This window comes from Numida meleagris, chromosome 6 (genome assembly GCF_002078875.1).
Source record: "Numida meleagris isolate 19003 breed g44 Domestic line chromosome 6, NumMel1.0, whole genome shotgun sequence".
Classification (NCBI taxonomy): Eukaryota; Metazoa; Chordata; class Aves; order Galliformes; family Numididae; genus Numida; species Numida meleagris.
In genome coordinates, this window is record NC_034414.1 from 17,505 (window position 1) to 43,464 (window position 25,960).

The 25,960-nt window shown below is 44.7% G+C and overlaps 3 protein-coding genes across 8 annotated transcripts in view; all 3 read right to left on the bottom strand.

Annotated features, from left to right (window-relative positions):
• BBOX1 (gamma-butyrobetaine hydroxylase 1) overlaps window positions 1-16,024 on the bottom strand; it is a 31,769-nt gene extending 15,745 nt beyond the window's left edge. For 2 of the 4 annotated variants that reach the window (XM_021402813.1, XM_021402816.1), the window contains exons 1-4: window positions 15,805-16,024; window positions 13,956-13,990; window positions 10,669-11,049; window positions 9,970-10,084 (exon numbers count right to left, since the gene is read on the bottom strand). In XM_021402813.1, the coding sequence (XP_021258488.1) occupies window positions 9,970-10,084; window positions 10,669-11,049; window positions 13,956-13,970 (511 nt within the window). In that variant the 5' untranslated portion in view covers window positions 13,971-13,990; window positions 15,805-16,024. Of the gene's footprint in view, window positions 1-9,969; window positions 10,085-10,668; window positions 11,050-13,864; window positions 13,991-15,804 lie in introns of all 4 variants that reach the window. The other 2 variants (XM_021402815.1, XM_021402814.1) reach the window with 2 other exon arrangements.
• The window catches only part of ANO3 (anoctamin 3), a 274,762-nt gene continuing 265,786 nt past the window's right edge, over window positions 16,985-25,960 (bottom strand). For all 3 annotated transcript variants that reach the window (XR_002440329.1, XR_002440328.1, XR_002440327.1), the window contains 2 exons: window positions 23,921-24,031; window positions 16,985-17,384 (listed from right to left, as the gene is read on the bottom strand). The gene's annotated coding sequence lies outside the window, so the exon portion shown is untranslated. The remainder of the gene's footprint in view (window positions 17,385-23,920; window positions 24,032-25,960) is intronic.
• FIBIN (fin bud initiation factor homolog (zebrafish)) lies at window positions 24,406-25,954 on the bottom strand. The gene has a single exon (XM_021402286.1). It carries the CDS (start codon window positions 25,878-25,880, stop codon window positions 25,260-25,262), a length of 621 nt encoding a protein of 206 aa, XP_021257961.1. The 5' UTR covers window positions 25,881-25,954; the 3' UTR covers window positions 24,406-25,259.

The following is a 25,960-nucleotide window of genomic DNA, read 5'->3' on the forward strand; positions in this document are numbered from 1 at the left end:
GAGAGGTCAAGCAGTTAGCTTTGTGATGTACTGATCCCATGAACAGTTACTATTTTTGTATGGACCGTTTGCATTGTGTTGGAAAGAAGACCATTACCAATAGTGTAGAAAAACACTGTACGTACCAGAATCCAGATTAATTCCGCCTGTTTTGCAATAATTGTCAGTATACCTTTGCACAGTACACTGTGTTAGGGAGGAACAAACTCCTTCCCTTGCTGGATGAAGTTTTTAACTTTTATCAGAAGATTCTCCCTTCCAAAACCAAGTCCATTTTATTTTAAGAAGTAATGAACGAGTATACAGGACAGAATGACACTGGGACTCTATGCCAAATTGTCATCTGGCACTGCAGCTGGAGACATCCAGGGCTTCGTCTGGACCGCAAAGGATTTTTGCTCCTTCATCTTTCCATTGCAAGATCCTGAGTCATCCAGAAAAAGCTCAAAGCCGTGCTTCTGACATACAGAATACGTTACAGTAAAATATCTTATAAATAACAGATCAGCCATGACCTGAGGCCAGTGCTTTCAGTTTCCTGCTCACATGCTTGGAACCTTTTTCATCACGGAGTGCATCTGGTGGAGGTCTCTGTCACTGATGCCACGTTGCACAACTATGAATGTTTCATTTGCTTGTAACGTTGGTAAACTTCACCCATCTCAGCTGCCATTTTCCATGGCAATACCTGCATAAAATATTTTGGGACAGCTTCCACCGTAGCAAAAATGGTCCAGAAGCCTAGCCCAGTGAAATGTAAGTAACTCAATCAGGTCAAAGCTTCTACATTGGCTTAGCTAAGGAGTCTTGGTGCTTTCATTCTTTCAAGTGTTGAGTTTAGGAAGTGGCTCACGTGTTAGAGATGTACAATTGCCATTCCTTTGGAACCAGTCAAATTTGGCCAGTCAAGTATATTTAAGATTTTCAAAGACATTTGCAAAACCAAATCGATTTTCTTTGATATAAGGTAGTGCTGCAGCAATTCATTAGTGCAGACAAAAATACACAGTAGCCACTAATCAGTGTGACTATCTTCATTTTGTTCTCACTTTTTAAATATAAATTAAAAAAAAAAAAAAAGGTGGTTTCTTTCCAGACTATCCCCGCCAGGGCCAATTTTGCTAGACAAAACTGAAGCAGATATCACCTAACTTCTAATGGCTCCGGTGCATTTAGCCAAGAACTCAAGGGAACAGCAATGCAGACAGAAAGTGAAAAGACAGGAAATTAATCATGGAGCTCAAAGCACAGCTTCTCACCAGGACACTTTCTGGAGTCTGGCAGTTGTTAATGCCATTAACTTTAATTAAGTTTGACTGCACTACTGGCACAAGGCACTGAAATCCACAACCGAGCATCTTGTTTTGTACTTAGCTACTGGTGACTTTCTCCCCCAGCTGAAATGATTGAGCAGAACAGGCTCCAGTATTGCACAGTGTAGGCCATGGAACCATCCCGCTCTTCAGTTGACTTGCTGCTTTACTCGGAGTTTAAAATAGCACAGGGCTAAAGCCACGTGAAATGGCTGCCTGCACACCTGAGAGAAAGCTGCTGTGTAGACTCAATCATGTTCATAGTGAAAGAAATCAAGTGAGAAAATACTGTTAGCAGATTAAAATTGAAATAATTACAGGTTTGCTAGCATAAATAAATCCTATGTCAGGACACGGCTTTTATCAAATGACCTCGTAAGAAAGCATCATTGGTAAATGCACCCTCCCTGGTTTCACCCATCCACCTATCTCTGTACACTTATGATAACACATAGACACAATTGCTTAAAACTCCAGCAAAGTATAATCTCCAGACCACAGACTTCCCCTCCAGCCTCTTTTCTTCCTTTCTAAATGGTCAGAGATTGTGTATGCACTGTGAAGAAATGCACCCAGTGCAGTCTGCATTGCTACGCTCCGCACCTGCCTCTCGCCGGCCGCTAGATGGACCTGTTCTGCTGCACCCTTCCCGGTGCTGCTTTTGTGGTCACGCTGCTCTGAGCTCTAATGTACAGGAGTTAACAATAATTGTCACCGGGAAGCAAGCACACATTGCCCAGCAATCTTTATAAACGCCCCACGGCAGCATGCTGTTCTCTCAGATTCTGTCCTACGGCTGTGGTGTTGGAGCTGTCCTGGCTTGGCCGCTTCCAGGAGCGAAGGCACCGCGGCGAGGGAGATTCCCAAGTCCTTTTGTAGAAACTGCAGTTGTTACATCTTTCAGCCCTTTTGCAGCTTATTAATAATTGTGGAAGTTGGCTGCAAAATGAGGTAATGAGGTGAGATCTGCCAGCTCAAGTGGTGAAGCAGTGCCGGTCACAGACACCAAACACCGCTCAGCAGACCCACCTGGCCACATGCTTGAGGTGACTGTGGGCACAGATATGAGCGCGGGCTGATCTCTTTCTCTCCTGTGCAAAAGACCTATTTCAGACTTACACTCCCTGCAATACCACACTGTCCGTCTCCGTGCTCTGTCCTCACTGATTTCATACAAGAGAATCATACAATCACAGAATGGTTTGAGTTGGAAGGGACCTTTAAAGGTCATCTGGCCCAACTCCCCTGCAAAGAACAGGGACACCCACAGCTCCATCAGGTGCTCAGAGCCCCATCCAGCCTGACCTTGGATGTCTCCAAGAACAGGGTATCCACCACCCCCCTGGGCAAATTTCCATTTGTAAGTCTCATAAGCTGCCCAGTTCCTGGATTTGTATGCACAAACACACACACGTCTTCAAACCAAAGATGTTGCACAGCAATGGGTGAACAGGACAAAGATACTCTCTTATTTTTTGTTTTGCAGAGATCCTGCCTATTTTATCACAAAACTTTCTACGGACTAGTTTAATGGCAAGTACTCTCTTAAATCAGAGACCTGTTCATACAATGAAGACATTATTGATTTCCCTTGCTTAGTCTGAAGCTGATAATTCATTAGAGAGTGCACAACAAAGCACAAATAGATTTTTAAGTATTTAACAAAATAATTGTTTTGTTTAAATCCCACCCAGCTTACTTGGTATTTTAGCCAACATTCACTTACGTTGTCTGATCATCAATCAGAAATGAGAACAGAGACAACTGAAAAAATGCAGACTGCATCCTCTATAAACCACCCCCACCTCTGTTCACTGCCCAGCTCCTTTGGCAGGTGGAACTGATAACAACCACTACAAAACCCAAGGAGCAGCCTGCAGCATGGGAGCTCTGGGGGATTTCACCTGGCCATGGAGGGACACGGTGCGCTGCAAAGAAATGGAACAGGACAAAACACAAGGTGTTCATAAAAATGTGAACCCTGGCACTGCACAGTTACATTTTCAACAGCTGCAAGGTCTGCAAGTTTCCAACCACTCCTACTCCTTACTGCTCTGGCTTAGGCTGGTTAGAGACCGTCCAAGAAACACAAGGCGTGTACCCAAATATAAGCTGTTCACATAGGCCATCTTTTGTGCTCCATCCCATGTTTCAAAGCAGCTGCAGTATGACTGACAAGCTGTTGAATTTCACAACATGTTCACAAAATGAAGGAAGAGCAATCCCTGAGGAGACATATAGTCTCACCTCGTTAAATTCCTCAGCGAGAGCACTCCGTGGCTGTCCGATCACTGCTCCACTGTGCTTCACTCAATACACATCCTTTCAGGCATTTGAAGGATTGAGAAAAAATAAAATATAAATGCTTTCCTTTTTCTCTACTAAAGGTTATACAATTTAAATAGCTGTAGGTATGCCCCGTGAACTGCCAAGAATAACCTCTGAAAGATAAATGTAAGTTTCAGCGCTTGTGCAAGTAAATATCAATGTGCAGCCTAATGGAATATTTAAGTTTCAACTTTTCCTTTCTGGTTTTTCCTGCTGTACCTAATCTTCCTCACCTAAAAAGAAGGATATTATTATATCAAAGAATATACCAATAGATTTTCCATCACTTTGGAGAATAAACACATGCAGCTGGCATTTAACTGCAGCTCCAAGTGCAGCCAGCTTCTGTGTGTACAGGAACTGCAGTGAGTCCTTTTTCAAAGTCCCCGTGGTCACCGTGTTGCTGAAGTTCCACCCCATGGTGGCACGCTCCTCTTGCAGCCAGAAGACATGGGTTTGAGTGCACGCTGTAAATCCTACCTCACGTTTCAGAAAAGAAAGGCTCCGAGATCCCAGCCCTGCAGCGGCCTATTGCCGCAGCCAAAGGCTTAGTCTTTGAGCTACTGCAGGAATAACCTCTCTCCCCAAGACATTTCCCACTGTACTCTGTAATGACACTGTGGTAAATATGCCAAAAGCTGAAAACGCATTGTGTACAGCTCCAAGTTGTACTAATCCTTGGGAAATGTATGGAACGCAGCAGCAGTTGGTATCTGAGACAAAAAAATATCCAGTGCAGCTTGTAAAATTATTGTTTAATATTAAAAATGTTCCCTTACTTCGTGACTTAAAATCTTTGATTCAATTTGAAACTTCTAGCTGAACTCGAATTTTTGCCTGTTCTGAAAAGAATTAAATATTTTCATATATGTACACATACATTCTCACAGTGACATATCGACCACGAGCATGGCAAACAACTGTTTTTGTTTTTTCCCCTCTTCCTTCTCCTTCCCTTAATTTCTTAGATGTTTCTAGACAGTGGATCATTTACAGAGCTTTCCAAGGGAGCACGCTGCCTTTGTAGCTTTTCTGGATGCACGGTGCCCAAGCAGGCAGAGTGCTCTGGAAGCTTTCCTCCACCAGCTGGAGCAGAAGGGCTCCCTCATCTCTGGTGCAGGTCAGAGCTCTCTTTGGACTCCATTGACTCTGAGCCAGACTGCTGGCATGGGTAGAACCGATCCACCCACCAGATGGCTATTTCCCTACCTCACACTTCAACAGCTGCTGAGCTGCAGCATCTTCGAGGAAACTGGCACAACCACCGTGGGTGCTTCAAAACGTGAAGGAAATGGACTGTGGAGAGATGGCAAGCTCATGTTCCTTTGTTGCATTACTGCTGGAGAGCGAGTAGCAAGCCCAGGGAACATATTAAAACATCAGTTTCCACCATTTGTCCTATTTGTGAGGATAATTTAGAGCTGTAACCCTCATTCTTCAGCAATTATAGTCGGCCCCTACTTGGTGCCATCAGCAAATTCAGTGCGGCCCTTCCATTATGTCACAGTGGTTGAGGAAAATAAGCAACAGTGCTACATAAAGCACAGACTTTTTCAAAGCCTACCCTTTAATCTCAATGATAAATCGTTACAGATACTCCGATCATTCTTCAAATAGGCCACATTTCCTTAGCATCTTTACGATAATTTCATGTGCAAGTATCAAATGCTTTATTCTAAGAATATGACTACTACATTTAATACTAACTATGCTAAAGAAAATTAGGAAAATAATAAAAGCAAGAACAAACTTGCAAATCCCCTGGCACAGCTTGAGACCATTACCTCTCACCCTAGTCACCTGGGAGAAGAGATCGACCCTCACCTCACCACAACCTCCCTTCAGGTAGTTGTAAGAGAGCTATAAGTTCTCCCCTGAGCCTCCACCTGAGACTGAACAATCCCAGCTCCCTCAGGCATTCCTCATAAGACTTGTGCTCCAGACCCCTCACCAGCTTCACTGACCTTCTCTGGACACGTCCCACAACCTCAGTGCCTTTCTTGCAGCAATATTTGTGAAGACCTCCTTCTCCCCAGACCCGCCCAGAAAGGTTACGTGCTGTCCAATATTTACAACTTGACAAATTAGCAGGTCCATAATTCTTTGGGAAAGAGACAGGAGAACATAAGAAAACCGAAAACAATAATACAACGCAAAGATACTCATGTTCTTCTACTTCAGAACATTGAAAAAAAAGAAGAGAGCATTTGCCAGCATTTCCTGGTGGGAACTGATCCCGCTCGTGTTCCTCATTATTTTATCATGTCAGCATAGCATATTTTTTCCCACTATGTAAGCACAGTTAATATGGTTTCCATTGCACTCCCCCAGAAATTTAAGAACGTAAGCTCTAAAAATTGAAGGAGTGAAGGAGTAAGAAAGACAGCAGTGTGCCATTAGCATTTGGACAGCCTTAGTTCTCACTTGCAAAGCACCGCTGCAGTTGCCGTATCAAAAATCTCCACGTTCACAACTGTAGCTGAATAATTCACGAGGGATAAAAACAAACGTCCTGCAGAATTATTTCATCCTTATTGACCGATTGCATTGGAACTAATAAACCCCCATGTCTATGTGCTTTTCACAGTGGGAAGAATGAACTGCTTGGCAGAGAATTAGTCACCGCATCTTCCAACTGGAGAACAGCAGTTTTGGGGAAAGAAAAGAACGAATCCCATTTCTTCATCATCCCAGATGAGCCATGAAGACTCTACAGGAGAAGCCTCCGCAAAATGAGATTATGGGTCTTGTCCAATTTCTGCAGGCAGTGTGCATCAACAAACACCTGGAATTATTTGGCATTTAAGATGTGACACGGCGAGTACCAACTGGCAAGCTTAGAATCTTTTACTGGAGAATAAATTCATATGCTTGTTTTTCAGTGTAAAAGAGCTAAATATATATATATTTTTAATGTATTTAGTACTCTAAAAGTAGCTGGATAGGAAAATCTGGAACTTTTTGAGATTTAAACTATTGAATTTAGTCAGTTATTTTGCCCCTACATTTTAGAACCACAATAGTGTCTACAAACGAAAACAAAACAAAATACATGCAATTACTTGGAGACGTGCGGTATAATGCCCTTAAAAATATATTCTCTTTTAAATAAATAGGAAAAATGAAGACGAGAGGTGATGGCCTCAAGTTTCAACGGGGAGGTTCAGTTTGGATATTAGGAAAAATTTCTGCCCTGAAAGAGCAGTGAGGCACTGGCACAGGCTGCCCAGGGGGGTGGGGGAGTCACCGTCCCTGGAGGTGTTTAAGGAACTAAGGAACGTGGAGATGTGGCACTGAGGGATGTGGTAAGCGGGCATGGTGGGGATGGGTTGGGGTTGGACTAGATGATCTCAGAGGTCTTTTCCAACCTTAATGATTCTATGATTCTATTTGTTTCTAACGACCTTTCTCAAAAGACCATATCCCTGATGAAAATGCATCTCAGAAATAACTGGCAGGAGAGTTTCCAGGAATGGGTCGTTGCTTTTAGAAGAAACTTCACTATAATTTTTTTTTTCTTCCCCAGAGGAGAAAGAAATGTCAATTAGTTATTGGAGCTGATCTACAATGAAGCTAAATGACAGGAAAAAAAAGACGACATTGGCATGATTGCCAACATCTGCAAAAAAAACCGTGAATCCTTTAGGAAAGCAGGTATCACTGTTTCAGAAAATGCATTTGATGCTTGTCTGATTAGTGTGGGCACCACTGACAGATGCACACAAGCTAGAGGTTTGTGTGTATACATGTCTGTATTTAGGTGGTGCTGCAAGCTTCCAGACCTAACCACGGGTGGCGCACGGGCTTGCCTGCAGGCTGTTACATTTGTGCTTCTCAAAATGTGCAGCTTTGCTAGCAATTACAGCTCTGAAATTGCCAAAGCCGCCAATGACCAAAGCAAAGCGACTAAGAACCAGCTGACATATTGGAATTAAAATCCTGGAAAGCTGCAATGTTATGAGCCACGTAGCAAAATGAAGAACTGAAAAACAAAGCACAGAGCTGGGGTCTTCTTGACAAGAGCACGTCCTCTGGTTTTGGCTGCTTGTGCTAGCACACTGCTTTCTCCAGCAGATCAGCTATCGAGGGGAAAAAAAGGGAGCAGCAGCCTTGATAATGTCAGCAGTGAAGGTTAACCTCTAACTATAGCAGCCTGGTGAGCATGCTCTTGTATTTGTTGAACCAGCACGTAGGGCTGGCATCCCATATCATCATCTGTAATGCTATACCACGAGGATATGATTAGCTACTCAAGAGCATGTCATTTGCGGTGCTGCAACTGCAGGGACCAGAAGGAAGCTGATTTTAAACTCACCCCAGTACACAAGGAGAAGTGGGTCTCAAGCAGCCAGCAAGCAAATTAACATGCCTTAGAAACGCAGCCTTCCTTGCAAATTAAACCTGAGAAATGCTGGAAGAAGCAACCCGTCGTAATGAGCCAGATCTTTCCCAGAATTACGAAGAAGAGCACAGTGATACTACTAAGCAAGGCCAAAGTTAATGCAGTTACTTAACAAAACTTTTAGAAATATGTTTCCTCAGATCACCAAATTTGTAAAGCAGTGTCCAAAGAATAAAAGTATCTTTACTGTGTATCTTTCTGGACTGCTGCACTAGAGAAAAGTTACTGCAAAGGGGAGAGATGAGCCTCCAAAACAGGCATGGTATTTAGACCCTGAGAGTAAGCACAGTGTAAATGTGTGTGTGCAAAGGCAAACCATTTTCAGGTAGGCTTTGAAACAGAGGCAAAAAGAAGCATGGTATCTGAAATACTGCAATCTTGGCTACTGATATATTTGGTAATACGCATAACGAGAGATCTGGATCAATTTGACTGGGCATCTGAGCATGTATTAGAGCAAGATCTGACGTACAAGGCTCCCCCCAAAGGCTACAAAATGTCCTGCTAGCTTCCACAGCATCTTCGCTTCTCCAAATAAAAACGATGAACTTGAGAAATCAAGTCTGGTTTCCCTGTATGAGGTTTGCATCTCCATCACGCTCACTCTGGGAACATGCCCAAGCCTCCGGCATAGTAAACAGCGTAGTTTATTCTTGCCAAGGCAAAAATAGACATCAACTTTTATATCAATCACCAGGGGAAAAAAGTACAGCTCTGGAACTAGTAAACATCTGTTACAGGATCCACTGAAATGAATGGAAATATTACTCATCAGCTGAAGCCTTAAGCTAGTTACTAAAGGTTGAATCTAAATAACTGACTTTCGTTTAGGAGAACGAGTGCTAGGAGCTAAGGAAGATGTGACCTGCAGAAACTGTTCCCCTAATTGCCAAACAAAGCTTAAGAAGCAGACAATACTTAGGGCTTTATATTTTCCCATTTGTAGTCTTTCAAGAAAAAAATAATCACTTTCTGTTGTTACAAATAACAACCACACAACCCTTCCCCTCCTCCATGAAAAAAAAAAAAAAGAGCATAAACCAGCTTCAGACTTGCCTTTTGCTGAGCTTTGAGGAAACCAATAGCTGGATCTGAATTCCACACCACCAGCCTGCTTCTTCTTTCCTCTACTAAAATAAGACCCCATTTCAACAGATAAAATCTTAGCTCTGAATACTGTCCCACAGCTTTCTGCAGCAGCAGAACTCGCAGGAACAACACCATCGAGGCCAACTGCAGAAATCTTGCAAGTTTTCACACATTTCACGCTCCCAGAATGAAAGACTGCCGAAGAAAGAAGAAACGAGGATGTGCAATGTGGCAAACCTGCTGATTCCGTACTCATTTACTCAAAAGGGTGAGCGATATGCAGCAGGTAACCATCGCTCACACTGCCTGTGCTATGCCAGCTGCACAAAACGTTTCATTTCCAAAAGGCAGCCCGCCATGCAGGAGGTACAAGAGACAGAGCAAACACACGCAGACCTTCAGCACGAGGCCCTGGTATGCTACACGGTTACTTTTTAACCAAAAGCCACGGAAAGGGGAAAAAATATTTCAGTTACGACTCCCACGCAATTTGAAACAACACACATTGGCCTAATCACACCAGACCAACGCTGCTCCACAGGACTCATTTTTGAGGCCTCCAAACCTTATCTGAAAAGAAACAGCTTTTAGGAAAGCGGACACGGCCCAAGCAGCAGAACGTCTCTCTCCCTGCGAGTGGGCTGGGACAGAGCAGTGCCGCGTGGCAGCTCCCGGCCTGCAGTCCAGAGGTCAGAAAAGGGGAAAGGGCAAACGTGTGCTCCCAGAGCTGTTCCAGCTTCAGCTGGATAGGCTCGGGACCCTCTTCCTAGACAGGGCCTGCAGTGTCAGACCATGTGCGTTCGAAACCTGTGTGACAGATGTGGGTTTAATTCCTACCTGGTAAAAATAAATCTTCTCGCATTTGTGCTCTGGCCGCTTCAGAGAAGCATCGTTTTTTCAGCCACTCAGCTTCATATTCGCTTGTGTGCTCATCGGGCCATGTAATAGATATCTTGTGAAATAAAAAGAAATGTAATGTTGGAAAAAAAAAAAAACTCACCAAAAAAAACTCCTTAGAAATCACAGTAATTGCGTTATTTAAAGGAGTAATGTCACAGCTAAGGCTTCCACGTAGTCTAACCGCAAACAATTAATGAAAATCCAACCTGAACAGCATCCAAATTCTTATGTCTTTTATAGATGGTTATTTTCACATGAGCACATGACCTAATTTGCTATTTTCTGTGAGCTGCTGTCACTGCGTGTACTTTGCCTAACAGAAAGTGGGAATCACAGAAGCTGGCACATTCCACCGAGGAGAGCACTTCACTACAAAGTTGCTATATGCGTCAGAAAATATTAACATTTACAGAAAGGTCAGTTCCTGTTTCCTCTCGCTCAATAACCTCCCCTTCTCATGAACGAACGCTAATGCAGACAGATAGATACAGATGCAGACACTGGGCCAGAGCTGAACGTCGGGTTACACTTTGGTTTGAGCACTTGCTTGAAAACGAAGTCCACTGCGCACTGAAAGATCAAGTATCAGCTCGCAGACCGGTATCTTTTTTCACGGATTAAGATCATCATCCTTACCTTTTTCCTGTCCGTCAGAGTGACCTCCTTGGCCACGATGTCGACATCCAGGTCCTCGAAGAGCAGTTTGCGGGCTTTGGCGGAGTGCAGGAAGCAGTGAGGGCACTGGCAGTTGTCCCGCAGCCAGACGCAGGGGTAGCGGCTCTCGCTTCCATCCTCCCACTGCACGCGGACGAGGTGCTCCGCATCCGGAGCCTCCACTTTCCGTATCCCCGCGCTCATGTCACCCGTGTGGGTCCCACGCGCTGTCCCCCACTGCAGGTCTGCTGCAGCCCCAGCAAGCAGACGCCGGGCTCTGGGCACAGGGTGGACTTTGGTCCCCAGCAGGACACGAGCCGCCAGCCTCCACATGCTGACCTCGGTAGGGCCGCCCCAGGGCTCCTGCGGCACCACAGAGAGCAGGTTAGTAATGAGGGAGCAACTGTAACAGACAGAGCACTTCCAGCTGATTCGCCCCCCTTTCTTCTACCTAAATACTGATATATTTAGACCTGCTTGTCCAAAAATCCCATTTGTCCAGCTTCGGCTGGATTCACCAACTTGGTCATCTTTGTTCCCGCAGCTGTTCGATACCTATGGCATAAGCAACCACTCTGCGAGACACTTGGAGATGAGTTCCACAAATCAAACATAGGTGCTACTACCAAGCTACTAAGGCTTCCAAGTGCACACACCTTAATATCTGCTGTGAACACTACACACAAGACAACCCTGCAGTCAATTCTCCCAAGAAAAAGCTTCGGAGACATGACCTGAGCTTCAGCAGAGCTCAAGAGCTCACTGCTCACAGCCAGCTCGCTTTCTATACATACACTGGCTTACTTAAAGCTGAGTAATTCAAATTAACTGTACGCTGTGCTGAAGAAAGATGATGCATCCGAATCCTAAATCGGAAGAAAAGTTCCGGTTTAACACTTTCCATATCAATAAATGATCACACCTGTTTTTAACAGAAAGTTTAACCATTTCAAAGTTTGTGTGTCTACTTCTAATCTGTTTGGTGTTCGTTGTTTTTTTTTTTCCCTGCTGTTTTGTTCTTACACTCAGAGGGCCAAAGACTGATGCTTGGTTGCGACCAAAGCCTTCCCACTTGTCCTTACACAGGGAAAATCTCTTTAGATTTAGTATCTTGCCACACTAAGACCTAGAAGAGCTGTCAAAAGGATTCTGAGTAGCAGAGTTAAAACAATGCTGTATAGGACCCTAGAGTCTCCTTTTGTTTTTATTTCATTTGATTGAGTACAGCAAAGCAGAATATTGATTTCTGCTTCCTTTTGTTTGGGTGTAGCAGTCCCACCAGAATCCCATTAATTACCAACTTTCACTTGCAGTTCAATCCAAGGAACAGCTTTGTGCACAGACTCAAACCTCTTTTATCCAGAAATGGGTTCGTTTCCACACTGAATATACATTTCCCCCTCCCCATATATAAATATAAAAAATGTACACACATACATATGTAAATACATGCATCTCTACCTTAATTCCAAAGCATTATTCAAGTACTGCAGTTTTCCTGCTGACCGTAATAACGCACCACAGGACTGGCTGCAGTTTCCTTCTGAAATTCCCTGTACAGAGTGTTGTATGCATGACAGCAGACGATGGCTTTGGGGAGACCTCACTGTGGCCTTCCAGTACTCGAGAGGAGCTTATAAGCAGGAGGTAGACCAATTTTTACATGGTCTGATAGCGATGGAACAAGGGGGAATGGCTTTAAACCAGAAGAGGGGAAATTTAGGTTAGATGTTAGGAAGAAATTCTTTACTCAGAGGGCGGTGAGGCACTGGCACGGGCTGCCCAGAGATGTTGTGGGTGCCTCATCCCTGGAGATGCTCAAGGCCAGGTTGGATGGGGCCCTGGGCAGCCTGATTTGCTGAGCAGCAACACTGCCCATGGTGGAGGGGGTGGAACTGGATGGTTTTTGAGGTCCCTTCCAACTTGAGCCATTCTATGAATTCTATGATTCCACGCGGCATGCGTTTGTTTCTTTAATACGTGACGATTGGATACTTATTCTAAACTCTTGAAACAAAGGACAAGTACTGGAACACAGTGGAGGTTCCCAATACAGTGGAATTTTGGAAGAGCTGGTTTCCGAAAACATAATAACAGAACCACTTAATCATTTTGTAAACTTTTGCTGCATGCATACTGGTTGCAGAGTAGTTCTCTTCAAGGTTATTTGATGACAGCGAGTCATAACCAGAAGTACTCTCAAACAACCAACACAATTTAAGAACAAGGCTAGAAAGTGTACGTGCAAATTAAATGGTAGGATCAACCTGTTTTGCACATCTTTCAGTGTCCAGATTATTCAGACGCAGAGCATCCCCCCCAGAAGCAGCTGCCCAGCTCCCTTGCAGATATGGACCCATTCAGCTCCGCACCAAACATTGGGAGGTACTGCTTTAGGTAACTGCTTGGGACAAGACCATGAGAACCCCGTTTTATTTCCGAAGTTGAAGGCCACGAGGAAGCTCCTCTGGCTTACCTGAGGTGGGAAATTCTGAGAACAAGATATTTTTGGTTACATGAGACACCCACCTAATGAGTTCATCACGTAGTTCATCTATAATGTATTTCATACATGCATACATCCAGCGCAACTTTCTCACTTCAGTTCACGTGGCTTGCCAAGTAATTGAAGTATTATTCACACGCTCAGTGTTTAACCTTACAACCCACTAAATGGCTTTCATCATTTGAGCCTTGATGTAAAAAATAATTAAGCCTTTAATTTCTAAATGCCTTTCAAGGAAGACTCATCATCAAGTCTAAAGTACTATAAGAAGCTTGACGGTTTCAAAGGGTGTCCAAGCTTTTGGTATTCTACCATTCAGTTAACAAATCTCAACTTGTTCCTAAGAAACCCCTTACAGTGCTGCTGGTAATAAAAATGATGTTTTTTTTTTTTTGTTTTTTTTTTAATTACAAGGAATTAAGGTGGGTTTATTGTCTTCCTGTCACAGAAGTTGCTTAGCTGCTATTTGTTCTCCTGGTAATGGAGATCTCACAAAATGCATCTCAAGCAGAATTCTAAATCGGTGACATTAAGTTCTGTAAATGCTCTGGAACAAAGTTCAATCTTAAAATAACACAGGCAGCCAATCTTGCCACACACAATTTCTAGTTAAAACAAGAGTAATAAAACTTCTGGAAGGTACAGGCATGAGATACACATGATTTACGTTACATTGGGGAAGGCTAAATGGGAATTCCCAGTTTTGCTTAGATGCGAGAAAGGAGGACAGCCGGGTTCATCTTGCCAAACTTCAGCCACGTACCAGAGTCACTCGCATCGGAACATCACAGGCACCACCTGCAACACCCATAAACAACAAGCTCGTTTAAATCCCAGCTCAACCGACCTATTTAGAAACCTGCTTTAGGATGAGATGAACTAAACTCTTTATTTCTCTCCACCAACTAAAGAAATAACCTCAGCAATTAGCTCTGACGCGGACATTACACTGCCCCTGTTCACACTCAGCAAGACATTCCATGGCAGTAATCTCATGATTAGCTGCTGCTCCTGTTCACGGACCACTGGTGCTGCGTAGAACCCACTACACACAGGGTGGATGGTAGCAGCCCTATGTTTAGTGCCACGCAGAGAAAGCCTACATTGCTGTCAGTGGTATCCCCATCCCAAGTGATTTCAGCTTTCGGCATTGTATTCCTGATCTATTCTGAATCACAAAGTGCTCCCTTGAAATACTTCCAGTCCTAGCAGCCAGACTCGGAGCAGCCAGCCACTGCACCCAGACAGAAGGGAGGCTCTCTTTCACTGGCAGCAGCAGGAGCCTTCAACGCGTTTAGGGTAGGAAACAATTCCACCGCACATTCTGTGGCTTTTTTGGTATGCAGATCTACTCTGTCCACTGTTACTCTGCCCCAAGACTTTGGGCCTATCCGGATCTTTGGTTTATGCCTATTTATTGAAGTCAGTGGAACTGCACCCGCACGACACCGTTGTTAGCTAGGAGAGAATCAGGCCCTTTGCCTCCAGGGCTATTTGGTTTGCCAGCTATGCAAAAGAAGAAGCTGTGAAAATTATTAGAGCAAAACAATTTCCCTAGTGGTGAAAATATTTTTAAAATATTCAGCAGTGTTTGCCCTACACTTCCGTTTCTGCCTTCACTGTAAAGCAGTTGTTTGGGTTAGCCACCTATCAAGAGAAATCCCGTAACAATAAATAGGCTGCTTATTGTTTTCCTCGATTTTGTCATAACACAGTGCCACTATCAAAATGAAAACCCAGACGACAGTGATTAAAAATATCTGCTACAGCATGCCTTCTCGGTGTTTGTCTTCTCAGACACACAATTAAATAAATATGCAAGTCTAGTTTTTGTCCCATACAGCTTCACAGAAAAATGTTCAACCCTCAGTAGCTCCCACCCACAGTCAATGATCTCACACCAGTAACCACTGGGTTACGCTGCTGTTTTCCCAGTAGCTAAGGCACAGTACTAAGTGCTGGATAAATACATGTCTTAGAAGCCTTGGAGCTCAAGGCACAAAGCAAGCTGCAGGTAAACAAACCCAAATGCCCGTGCTGGTAGTTCCAGGCCAGAATTGGGAAAAGCACACCTCTTATTCTAGGAGGCTATTGATGATGCTTAACGGATCCGCTCTCCCACCATATGGACTGTGCTAATGAGTTAGTTTAAGTGCAGGTTTCTTTTTTTTCAATTTATTGACAATTGCTTAGAGGTTTTAAATGGTAAAAGCAGGATGCCAATCTCACGCTAATGCAGGCTGAACTACGAGCAAGGGCACGGGGAGCTTTTATCCCCTTCACCTCCAACCCTTCAGGCAGACACTTACCCACGTGGTGCCATTTTACACTGCAAAGTGTGTTATGCACTAAATGAGAAGCAGAATTTCGCCTGAAGTCATTATCAGTGTGCTCCAACCACAGCCAAACTGAAGAGCAATTGGTAACAGAAAAACACAAAGCGAGCTCTCTGCATCCCAGCTCTCTGCATTTCTCGTCCCCTGCCTTGGAGGCACCAACGTAGCTCTCTCTCTGCTCTCACTTACCACACATCCGACTGACACAGTTTAAAACAAATGCCGCGAGTCGCACAAAAACAAAGAAGCAAGCGCGAACCATAAAGGAAAGCAAACCTCCGTTTACATGCTCCAGGCCTCCACGGTGCTACACACGGAGGGCCACGCAGAGACGCTGCTCGCACGGCTTCCCATCGGCGAAGCAAGTCCCGGCAACGCTCCGCCTTCCAGCTCCGGCGGCAGCCGCAGAGCCCGCAGGCCCCGCGCCGCCCCGGCCTTGCGTAGAGCCCGGCCCCGGCTTCCCGTGCCCGCGGCGGGGCGCTGCCGGCCGACCGGCCCCGGGGGCGTGGAGCGGAGCCCCAGGCCCGGAGCCGGGGGTGGGCCGCGCCGCAGGGCACGGGTGACTCGGAGGTGGGGTTTGGTGGCACGTAGCAATGCTGCCGCTGCAGATGGAACTGCATCCACTGAGTTAATGGTGCAGGTGATCGTAGTGCCAGACACATCTTGTGAGCAGTGAGCTTCAGGCAGATGAGCTTCCTGGGAATCAGTTTAAAAAGAGCTGTAGCATGCCCTCCTTGCTCAGTGCCGAACACCTTCTGCCTGGCAAATACGTGAATGCTGTGTTTATTTGAATAGTGTGTGGAAGGGAGGCAGCCTCTGACAGACAGAAGCACGGATCACATGCAGGAAGGCAGTGGCAGGATCTCAGAATCCCAAAATGGCTTGGATTGGAAGAGACCTCAAACTCAAGCAGTTCCAACCCCTGCCACCCACCGGAGCAGACCTGCCCAGGATGGGCCGTCCAACCTGTCCTTGAGCACCTCTGGGGATGGGGCATCCACACCCTCTCTGGGCAGCACGTGCTACTGCCTCATCACCCCCGTGTGTAAAACTTCCCCCGACATTTATTTTAAATCTCCCCTCCTTTAGTTTAAAGCCATTCCCACTTGTCCTATCACTATCAGACTGTGTAAAAAGTTGATTTCTCTCCTGTTTAAAATCTCCCTTTAAATATTTGAAGGCCGTAATGAGGTCTCTCCAGAGTCTTCACCACACTGAACATCGCCAACTCCCTCAGCCTGTCTTTGTTGGAGAGGTGTTTCAGCCCTCTGATCATCTTCATGGCACTCCTCTGGACCCACTCCAACAGCTCCGCATCCTTCCTGTACTGAGGACCCCAGGCCTGGACACAGTACTCCAAATGGGACCTCACAAGAGCAGAGCAGAGGGGGGACAATCCCCTCCCTCTCCCTGCTGGCCACACCTCTCTTGATGCAGCCCAGGACACTGCTGGCCTTCCAGGCTGCAAGAGCACACTTGCAGGCTCATGTCCAGCTTTTTGTCCATCAAGATCCCCAGGTGCTTCCCTGCAGGGCTCTCAATAAGTTCTTTTCCCAGTCTGTACTCATAGCTGGGATTGCTTTGATCCACGTGCAACACCTTGCACTTGGCTTTGTTGAACCTTATTATGTTTACATAGACCCACCTTTTGAGTTTGCCAAGGTCCCTTTGGATGGTGTTACTTCCTTCTGTCATACGAAGTGCACCACTCAGCTTGGTGGTGTCTACAGACTTGCTGAGGGTGCACTCTCACCTACTGGCTTTCCAGTGGAGCTTCCCATGCTGGTATGCAAGTTTTCATCTTGCACTGGACTCGGATCCACACCTTCTTCACTGTGCATAAAATGGTGACATGCCTGAATTAAAAAAAAAAAAAAAAAAAAGGAAAAGCTTTGGTTTCTTGTGTAATGGGTAATTTCTTGTGATGACACTGAGGTACATATTCCCCTGGGTACTTGGTGTCCATACTGAGGTCTGCAGAGCACCTAGAGAAGTCCTGCTGCCTCAATATAACCAGGGCAGGGAAAACCTTTGACATCAGCATTGGCTGAGCCGCACTTTTCACAGGCAACAAAACATTCACAAAGATGAAGAGTTGGCTAGGTGGATGGAAATAAGCGCACACACACAAGTGAAAGTATTAAATGACTGTTTAGAGACTGTCTCTCTAAGCGTTCTGGCAGTTAAAAAGGCTGAGGCTTACGTCTGCAACTTATAGGAAATTAAATATTTTTGTTGGTAGTTATCATTCAACATCTTCAATAAAGAAGTCTTCATGTGCCAAAGCAGTGCTGTAATGCACTGTTGGATTGCATTCCTTTACTTTAAGGCAGCAGTGGTAGGATTTATTTGCTTTAAAATTAGAGCCCAAATCTATTTTCCACTTTTCTTTCATGTTCTTGCCCCCCCACCCATTTTTTTAAATTTTTTTTTTTTAATTTTTATGATTTAAATTACATTATTTGAAACCGGGAGCTTGAGAATGTGGAATGATTTTTAAGATTTGCTACATTGGATGTCTTGGACTTCATTAAAACAGAAGAAACAAACAAACAAAAAAACCCTGATAAGTCCATGCTTGCAGAGATTTTATAAATGTCAGGAAGACTAGGAACTTATTTCCCAGTGTCAATCACCGATCTGCAAGCACTAGCACTGAGCAAAGGACATCCTGCCCATGCTGAACGTAGGTTGTAGCTTGAGAAGCCATGTTTTTTAATTTCCTGACTCTTGTGCTGCTGGCCTGGCCGCGTATTTCATTAACACTACGTATCTCATACTTTTTCTTCTTTGTTATCTTTTATAAGCAGAGCACATCCTGTTAAATGCATAGTGGCTGATATAAAAGATTTTATATTATGTATGTTTATAATTAATTTCTCAAGTGTTCTTACTTAGCAACAAGACAAAGATCTCAAATCAACGTTTTTAACAAGCAAAATCTGGCATTAACATAAAGTAAGTAGACAAGTGTACCATGTATATATATATACCCATCAAGCTCAAAAAGAAAAAAGGAAAAAAACCAACAACAAAAAAACCCAAGAAGAAATATTGTTTAAAATTTAGGGAAGAAAGTCTGCACGTAGATCAAGAATGAATTTTTTTTTTTTTTTTAAGCCAGAAGGGGAATGTTTTGTGATATTATAAACATTATAAGGAGGGTGTGAGAACTGCACTGGTCACAAGTCTCGTTCTGTAACAGGAACACTCCAAGGTGTTTGCAAAACCGGGTCTCTATTTTTATAAGGAGGGTTACATAATATGTAAGTGGAAAAGTATCCTATCCAAGTGGAAATTAAAACAAACTGCCTTCGAGATTACATAATAACTCAGCAAAATATGACTCATTAGTGCTGGGCTTTTATTTGCTGAATATAAAATAAGGAATTTTAAAAGAGGCACGTCAGAAGTTCTGTGCAGTGAAAATCTGGAGCTTATTTATTTTGCAGTACATTTACGTGTCTTTTTACTATCACAGTATCATTTTACAGAATCCTGTAGTGTGCAAGATAAGTTTACTTATTCCCTTTGGACTTCACTCTGTCTCCATCATTCACGTGGGGAACTGTGATACAGTGGGGGTGATGCTGTTGGTTTCCATATGACTAATGATCTGTGCACCCAGTGCCAGATGAATTTAGGGTTGGCAGCAATCAGTAGGTAATGGCCATTGCAAAACTCAAAGTCATAGGCAAAAGCACAAAAAGCATAAAAAGCAGAATGTCCTTAGAAAGCAAACTCTGATTTTTGTCCAATAAATACCCTGTTACCCTGCTACAACAGTAGGAGTCTACCAATATTCCCAGTTGAGTGAAGCTTAAAAAAAAAATAACGGTGGTTTTCTGCTCCTGCCAGCTTCAGCTCTCCACACATGCTGAGGAGATAGAAGCAGCAACTTGGAGCAGGCCTGGGATGTAAAGGGAGATCCTCAGGAGCAGGAAGGCAACAGTAGAAAAGCCCTGGGAGAAACATGAAAGAGAGCAGCAGCAGCAGGCTGGAGCAGCGTAGCAGCTCGAGGGGATCAGTGCTCGGGCATTAACGCTCCAAACTAACTCGGAGCTGCAGGGTAGGCTGAAATGTAGCTTAGAAATGTAGAAGAGCTCACATGAAATTCAATAAGACCACATAAGTAAATAAACACCACTCAGCCTGCACATGGTTGTGGAACCAGACACAAAGGTAAGGCCATTAGGGTAGGAACAATAAATCAGTATATATGTAGCACAGGGGGATGCTTGGCCTTTTGAAATCCCAAACTGCCACAGAAAGAAAGGTGTCAGAAAAAAAACTGGGCCTGGTCACTTAGCTTCTAGGGTAAATGAGCAGAGGGTGAACGTGAGTTCATTCAGGGCAGGTTTATCCCTCTGCACTCACATTTCTGCACATAAAGAGCAAGGAGTGACCAGGCTAGGAAATCAGGATGACAGAGGGAGAACTGCATTTCAGACTCTGATGAGCAAGACAAAGTGTTTTTAGGAGATTAGGTCAGACTGGACAAGCACAGGTCAGCACCAGTATTGCTAGGAGGCAAGAGTCACGGGGGTGAGGGACCAGGATGGCCATCACACGGGAAGGAGGGCAGGAGCTGCAGCCAGGGCCTGTTCTGAGGGTAAAGTCTTCAAGTTATTTATGCAGCTCATGCAGTTGGCTGTTCTTGATTAACCAAAGAGCTGTCAACACAGAAAGAGTAAGGGCGGGATTTCTTTCATGATCATTTCCCAGGTAAAGGCATAATAAGCTTTTCAACAGATTTAAGACAAATAGCTGAGAACCTAAGACCAAAGGCTTATTCATGGCCCGCCAAAGTAATTCTCCTGGACCTAGCCCTAAACCAAAAATTCAGGTCACATTATTTTTAAGAATAAATGATAAGTAGACAGGAAAAAAAAAAACATTTTGCAATTTGGACAGTCTGTATACAGTAAGGCCTCTATTGTTTACAGTAAAACTAATTTATGGTGGTAACTGCTCCTGCAGTGAAATGTTTGCAGCATGGAAAAAGTATGGAAAGTATGATGGAAGTACGCAGCTTTTTCAGTCATCCTGCACTTGCCAGTAACTATTGCTGGATAACAAATCTTTCCCTAAGCCGAGCTTCTCCAAGGACTTCTCTTTTCCCCAAAGAAAGTTCAGACGTGAACAACTGCTGTTACATAGACAGTCTCTGAGTATTCAAAAGAGGTATGCACGCAGCCTAAGCAAGGCTGTCATCTGAGAAAATACGATACGCTTGGCTTTGTCTTTTCTTATGAAGGAATGTTAATGGTATGCTGGAGACAGTCAACGATACCTCCCCAAGGTAAGGCAGTTCTCGAGGATGAATGACTCTACAAGCCATGAATGACTCTTTCCAAGCCACATCATTAAAAACATAATGATTATGGAGACCATATGTTTTTCTAGTTACAGAACCAGTCTTTAAATGGTGTCTTTTCCAATTGTAAACTGATCTTATAGGCAGGATGACAACTTTATGAAGAAAATAAAATAATCACAGAGTTATAGTCTTTTTTTACACATATATATTCTAGTAAAAGCCTTTTTTTTTTTTCCCTAAAGAACATGTAGTTGGGTCAGTATTTTTGCCAGTTTCATATACTTCAGGAACAAAATACAGATCCGTAAATTCTTCAGGTTTTGGCTAGCGGCTAGCCAAAAAGCCAAGTAATAGGGAATAAATTCCCCAATTGGCTGTAAATAAAAACATGTCTTAGCAAATAGAAAAATGTCAGATAGTTTTCAAACATAAAGGACTATTTCAGGAGTAATAGCTGGCAAATACATTTCACTCAACAACACCGACAACTCCTTTATCAGTAGCAAAAGTGATACCCGATTAGCACAAGCGAGCATCTTTTAGAGTGACGTGAAGCTCATCTCAGTAAACTACACCAACAGCAACAAGCACACCCAGTAGAACTCCACAAACTGAATTTTTTCAAGGCAAGATCGTAACCAGAGCTGATGCTGTGCCTGTTGCTTCTTTGGTCTGAGGCAAGTCTATTTTTTGCTTCTGAGGTACACATCTTGGCACTCTGCAGCCACGCACATGACAACATACAGGGGCAGCAATTTAATTTCAGAATATTCATCTATTCAGCTTGGCACACATGGGATCGTTGACAGGCTTATCATATTTTTGAAAGCATCCCTTGACTACCCTCTTTATCAGAATGGTCCTGGGTAGGTCAACCTGGGAAACTTTGCAAGTTTTAACTTAGAAAGCCACGATTTATACCATCACTCTGAATTCCTAGCCATTGAGTTGTCACAGATGTGGTTGTTTCCAACTGCTGCCATCTGCAAGCGGAGCCTTTTCTTTCTCTACTTTTATAGGTGCTCATGTGGGAGAGCAGTTTGCTCCACAGTTACACTTTGAGTTTCTTCAGCTCAGTGTGTATCTGTAGGTACGAGACTAGCTACAGCTGAGCACTGACTGTGAAAGTAAGCTGTCTGGAGAGGAGCAGAATCTTGTTTCTTAATGACTCGCTTTGACTCTTAATGAGTTAAGTCACTGGCCGAACGTCAAAGAAAACTGAAGTTCTAAGTGAGCTCTCTATGACTGTTGCCCTCTGTTCCATTCGCATTACTTGATATTTTTTCAGCTTACATCGTCATCTCCTTTGCAATAGCATCATCTCTTTAATAAATTCAGGAAACATCACATATATTTCTAAATCTCCAGAACTCTATAAGAAAGACCAGGTCAATTTCAGTTCTGGCGTAAAAAAAATGTAAAAAGAGAGCCCAAACTTGACACTATAAACACAACAGATGGAGCTATTGGTCAGAATAGCTGCTACAATTGGTCTTGTAAGGCTCCCGAGGTAAAAGTACATAATGAATTTTCAGTGATAAGAAGGCCTTTACTATTTGAAATATGTCACATAAAACCAGTGGACCTCTTCTAATGAATTAATAAAAAAAAAAAAAAAAAAAAAAAAACACCACAAAAGCAGCAAAAAAAGGTAAGATTACAAAGAGGATTACAATAGTTTTTAGGATCTACTTGAATGTAAAACTTTAAACTGCTGGCTATCAGTGGGCAGCCAGTTCATGCAGGCCTTTTGCAGCACAGCTTATCAGACTGCAGATGTCTGAAGGACACTCGGTTACACAAGCTCTGCCTCAAAACTGCTGCACTTTTAACAGATAGTCATATTTACCTTAATTAGACCAGCCAAATTGATGCTAACCAAATTGAAATGGATTTAAATATCCTAAAAGAGTTTTGTTCTGGCTTCTCAAAATCCACATAAAATTGACCCTTTTTATTAAGCGTGTAAATCTACACAAAGCCCAAACTCAGATTTATGCAATTTCTTCTTTAAACAGAACATTTAAAGCCTTCTGTAGAAGAGCAGAATTCTGGTTGTCTCAATTTCAAAGATGAAAAATATTTACATTTTGCCAAAATACAAATTGACAGAGAGATTTGCCAGTATATTTATGCTTATCCTAAGAAACATCAGCGTGGACAGTTTTGCTTTGTTAGATGACAGCTTACAAACAGAGCTGAATTAGTTATTCTGTAAATCTCCAGGTAAGTCGAGTAATCTCCTGCTTTGAAAGTAACCACTCTGCAGATATTTACCACTCTTGGTATACTGCACACTGTGGAATAGCTTGAGAATGACCAAAGGATTGCTACTGCAAACAGAACAGTCAAGCTGCTTGAAACCTATTCAAGAAATTGCACTTTACACTACTACTATTTTCTTTTAATATTTGAATACCATCCTGGCTAAAAAACTGGCATGGTTGCCACTGTAGTTTCTTTACTGATGCTTTACAATTCACACTATAAGCAGAGCCTCAGAAAGTGAGTAAGCATAGACTAAACCACCTGATTTCTTTTACAAGGATTTGGCTAGGGAAGGGTTTTAAGAAGAATCTGGGCAGAAATGAAATCAGCATGACGTCTTTGGCACGTAATTCTGAAAGAGCAGGATCCAGAGAGAATGGAGAGACTGAGTGAATGATGCCCTCAGAAAGTGTCAGAGCTTTTCTTCAATGTATGGTCACCGGTCCATTCCAAAATGCTTTATGCTTTGTTGTGGTAGGGAGCAAACTAGACTTAGTGACTTAGATGGCCCTTTACGTTCCCGTGTTTTTCCGTCTGGCCTTAGTGGCAAGGAAAGCATCACAAATAAACAATTTTTTCAGAGCTAGAACCTGTCACACCTTCTCCCTTGAAAGCACACTTGAAAACAACACTGGGTAGTTCCACTGAACTCAAGCAATGCAATGTTTCAATTTTTCCACATCTTCAAAGACACTAGGGATCTAAAAGTGCACGCTGACATCCTAAAATATCCTGCTTGGGTACTGCTACACCTCCCTGCCTTTGAGATAAATGGGATGGTCCCCAAGCCCTGTAAGCACATACCTTTGCGAGACATCTCCCGATGCCTTCAGCGCTCTGGTCCCAGGTGACTTACGTTGACCCCCGACACCTCTGAGCGACTCACCCAGCCGGATGCTCTGGACCAGTGTAGAACTGAATGGGGTAGAGGCAGCAGGATCAGACCTCAAACACTCATAAAACAGCTTCTCTTTCGTGCTGTGAGGTTGCTAGTTTCATACACTGGCTTCTTAAAAAGGCTTACAAAATCCAAACAGAGCCCTATGCGCTCTTCTGTATCGTTAGCATAGAATCATTAAGGTTGGAAAAGACCACTACAAGAACGTAGTTCCTTTTAATGAAACTTGCTTACCTTTTGAGTCTGTAAACTTTTATTTGTTTTCACTAAAAAGCGAGTTATTTAGTTTGGCAGGACCTACACGCTCACATTTTTTTTGCTGAAAGACACATTACAGCAGCATGTTTTAAATCAAGAGCGTCTCGAGCAGAAGAGTACAAGAGCAGCGTGCTTTAACACGGTTTTCAAACGTTTATTAAAACAACACAAACTTCTCCCATCCAAGCAGCGATGCTGCCTGCGTTGTCTGTAATCCAGTAGCCACATTACCCCAAGTCGACGATTACATAGCAAGGAGTGTGAGAACCCAAACAATCCTCCCCCTCCTTCCCACCAGGCGCTTCTGCTATTGTCCAGGAGCACGAATAGGTTTATTAATAGCTTAGCTAGCAAAAGTACAAAGGCACCAACGGGAAACGCCGCTACGCTGGAACAGACCAAAACCTTCAGTCTGCTTTAGAAACACGCTCTGAGAAACTGGGCTCTGAAATTTGGGACCTGAGACTGCCATCACCGCTAGGGCTCCTTCTTCTTGCTATAAAAGCCTGTGTTGGCATTCCCGGGATCTGACATCAGCCTTTTTGGCTGGCTCCGGGGGGTTCCGATAGCTTAGAGCCACCGATAAGCAAAGCCGCGAGGAGCACAGCCCCTGCCAGAATACGATCCCGGCTTCCCGAACGCAGACGGAAATCGCAGCTCGGAGTTACGCAGCAGAACAACGCTTTACATGAGTACAATACATGCCGTTACACAAGGTTAGGAGTTAACAGAGGGCTCGTCCAGAACGAGAGTACCAACGGGAGGAGTCTGCGCGCCCGCTGCACGTGCGGGTGTCACGGCGAGCCGAGAGCCAACGCTGGAAGAGGAGAACGCTCCGTCCGATGCGCGCTATGATACGGGGCGGCTTTTTAGACGTACCTCCACCCTTCCACTCAACGCAAACGTGCCGTTTGCTCGGGAAGTCCTATGCAATAAATACGCGTTTCCAGGGCGGCCGGGCGGCGTGCTGGGGTGCCGGCGGCGGGCTCAGGCCCGCAGGTAGTCGTTCTTGAGGCGGCTGAGGCGGGCGCCGTGGCTGCGCACGGTGAGGGCCAGCAGGTCGTGCTTGTCCCGCAGCCCGCTGGAGATGGCGCGGGTCTCGCGGAGCAGGGCGCGGGCGTGCAGCAGCAGCCCCAGGAAGCTGTCGCCAAGGCGGGCTTCCTCGCGGCCGCCCTGCTCCTGGCCCTGCCTGAATTTGCCCTCCAGCTCGCTCAGCGAGCGGTCCGAGCTGGAGTAGGCGTCGCTGATCTGGGCGGACTCGCGGCGCAGGTAGGTGCTGTAGCTCTCCTCCCCGTCCAGGTCGTAGGAGATGCTCTTGCCGATGCCCTCCAGCACCCGGCCCGCGTCCTCCACCTGCCGGCCCAGCACCGTCAGCTCCTCCCGCAGGCTCAGCCCTCCGCCCGCCGCCGCCGCGCCGCACCGCCGCTGCTCGCTCACCCTGAAGAGCAGCTGGCAGCGCTCGGGGTCGTCGTTCTCCTCGTAGTCCCCGTCGGGGACGAAGTAGTGGTGCAGGGTGCCGTTGGACATCTCGGGGTACAGCGGGCCCTCGAAGTACCCGCGGCACAGGCTGCACAGGCAGCCGAACCACAGCAGGAGCAGCGCCGGCATGCTGCGGGCAGCCTAGGGCCGGCCGGCGCCTCGCTGCCCCCGCCCCATGGGCGCCCCGCGGGGCCGCCCCGAACGCCGCT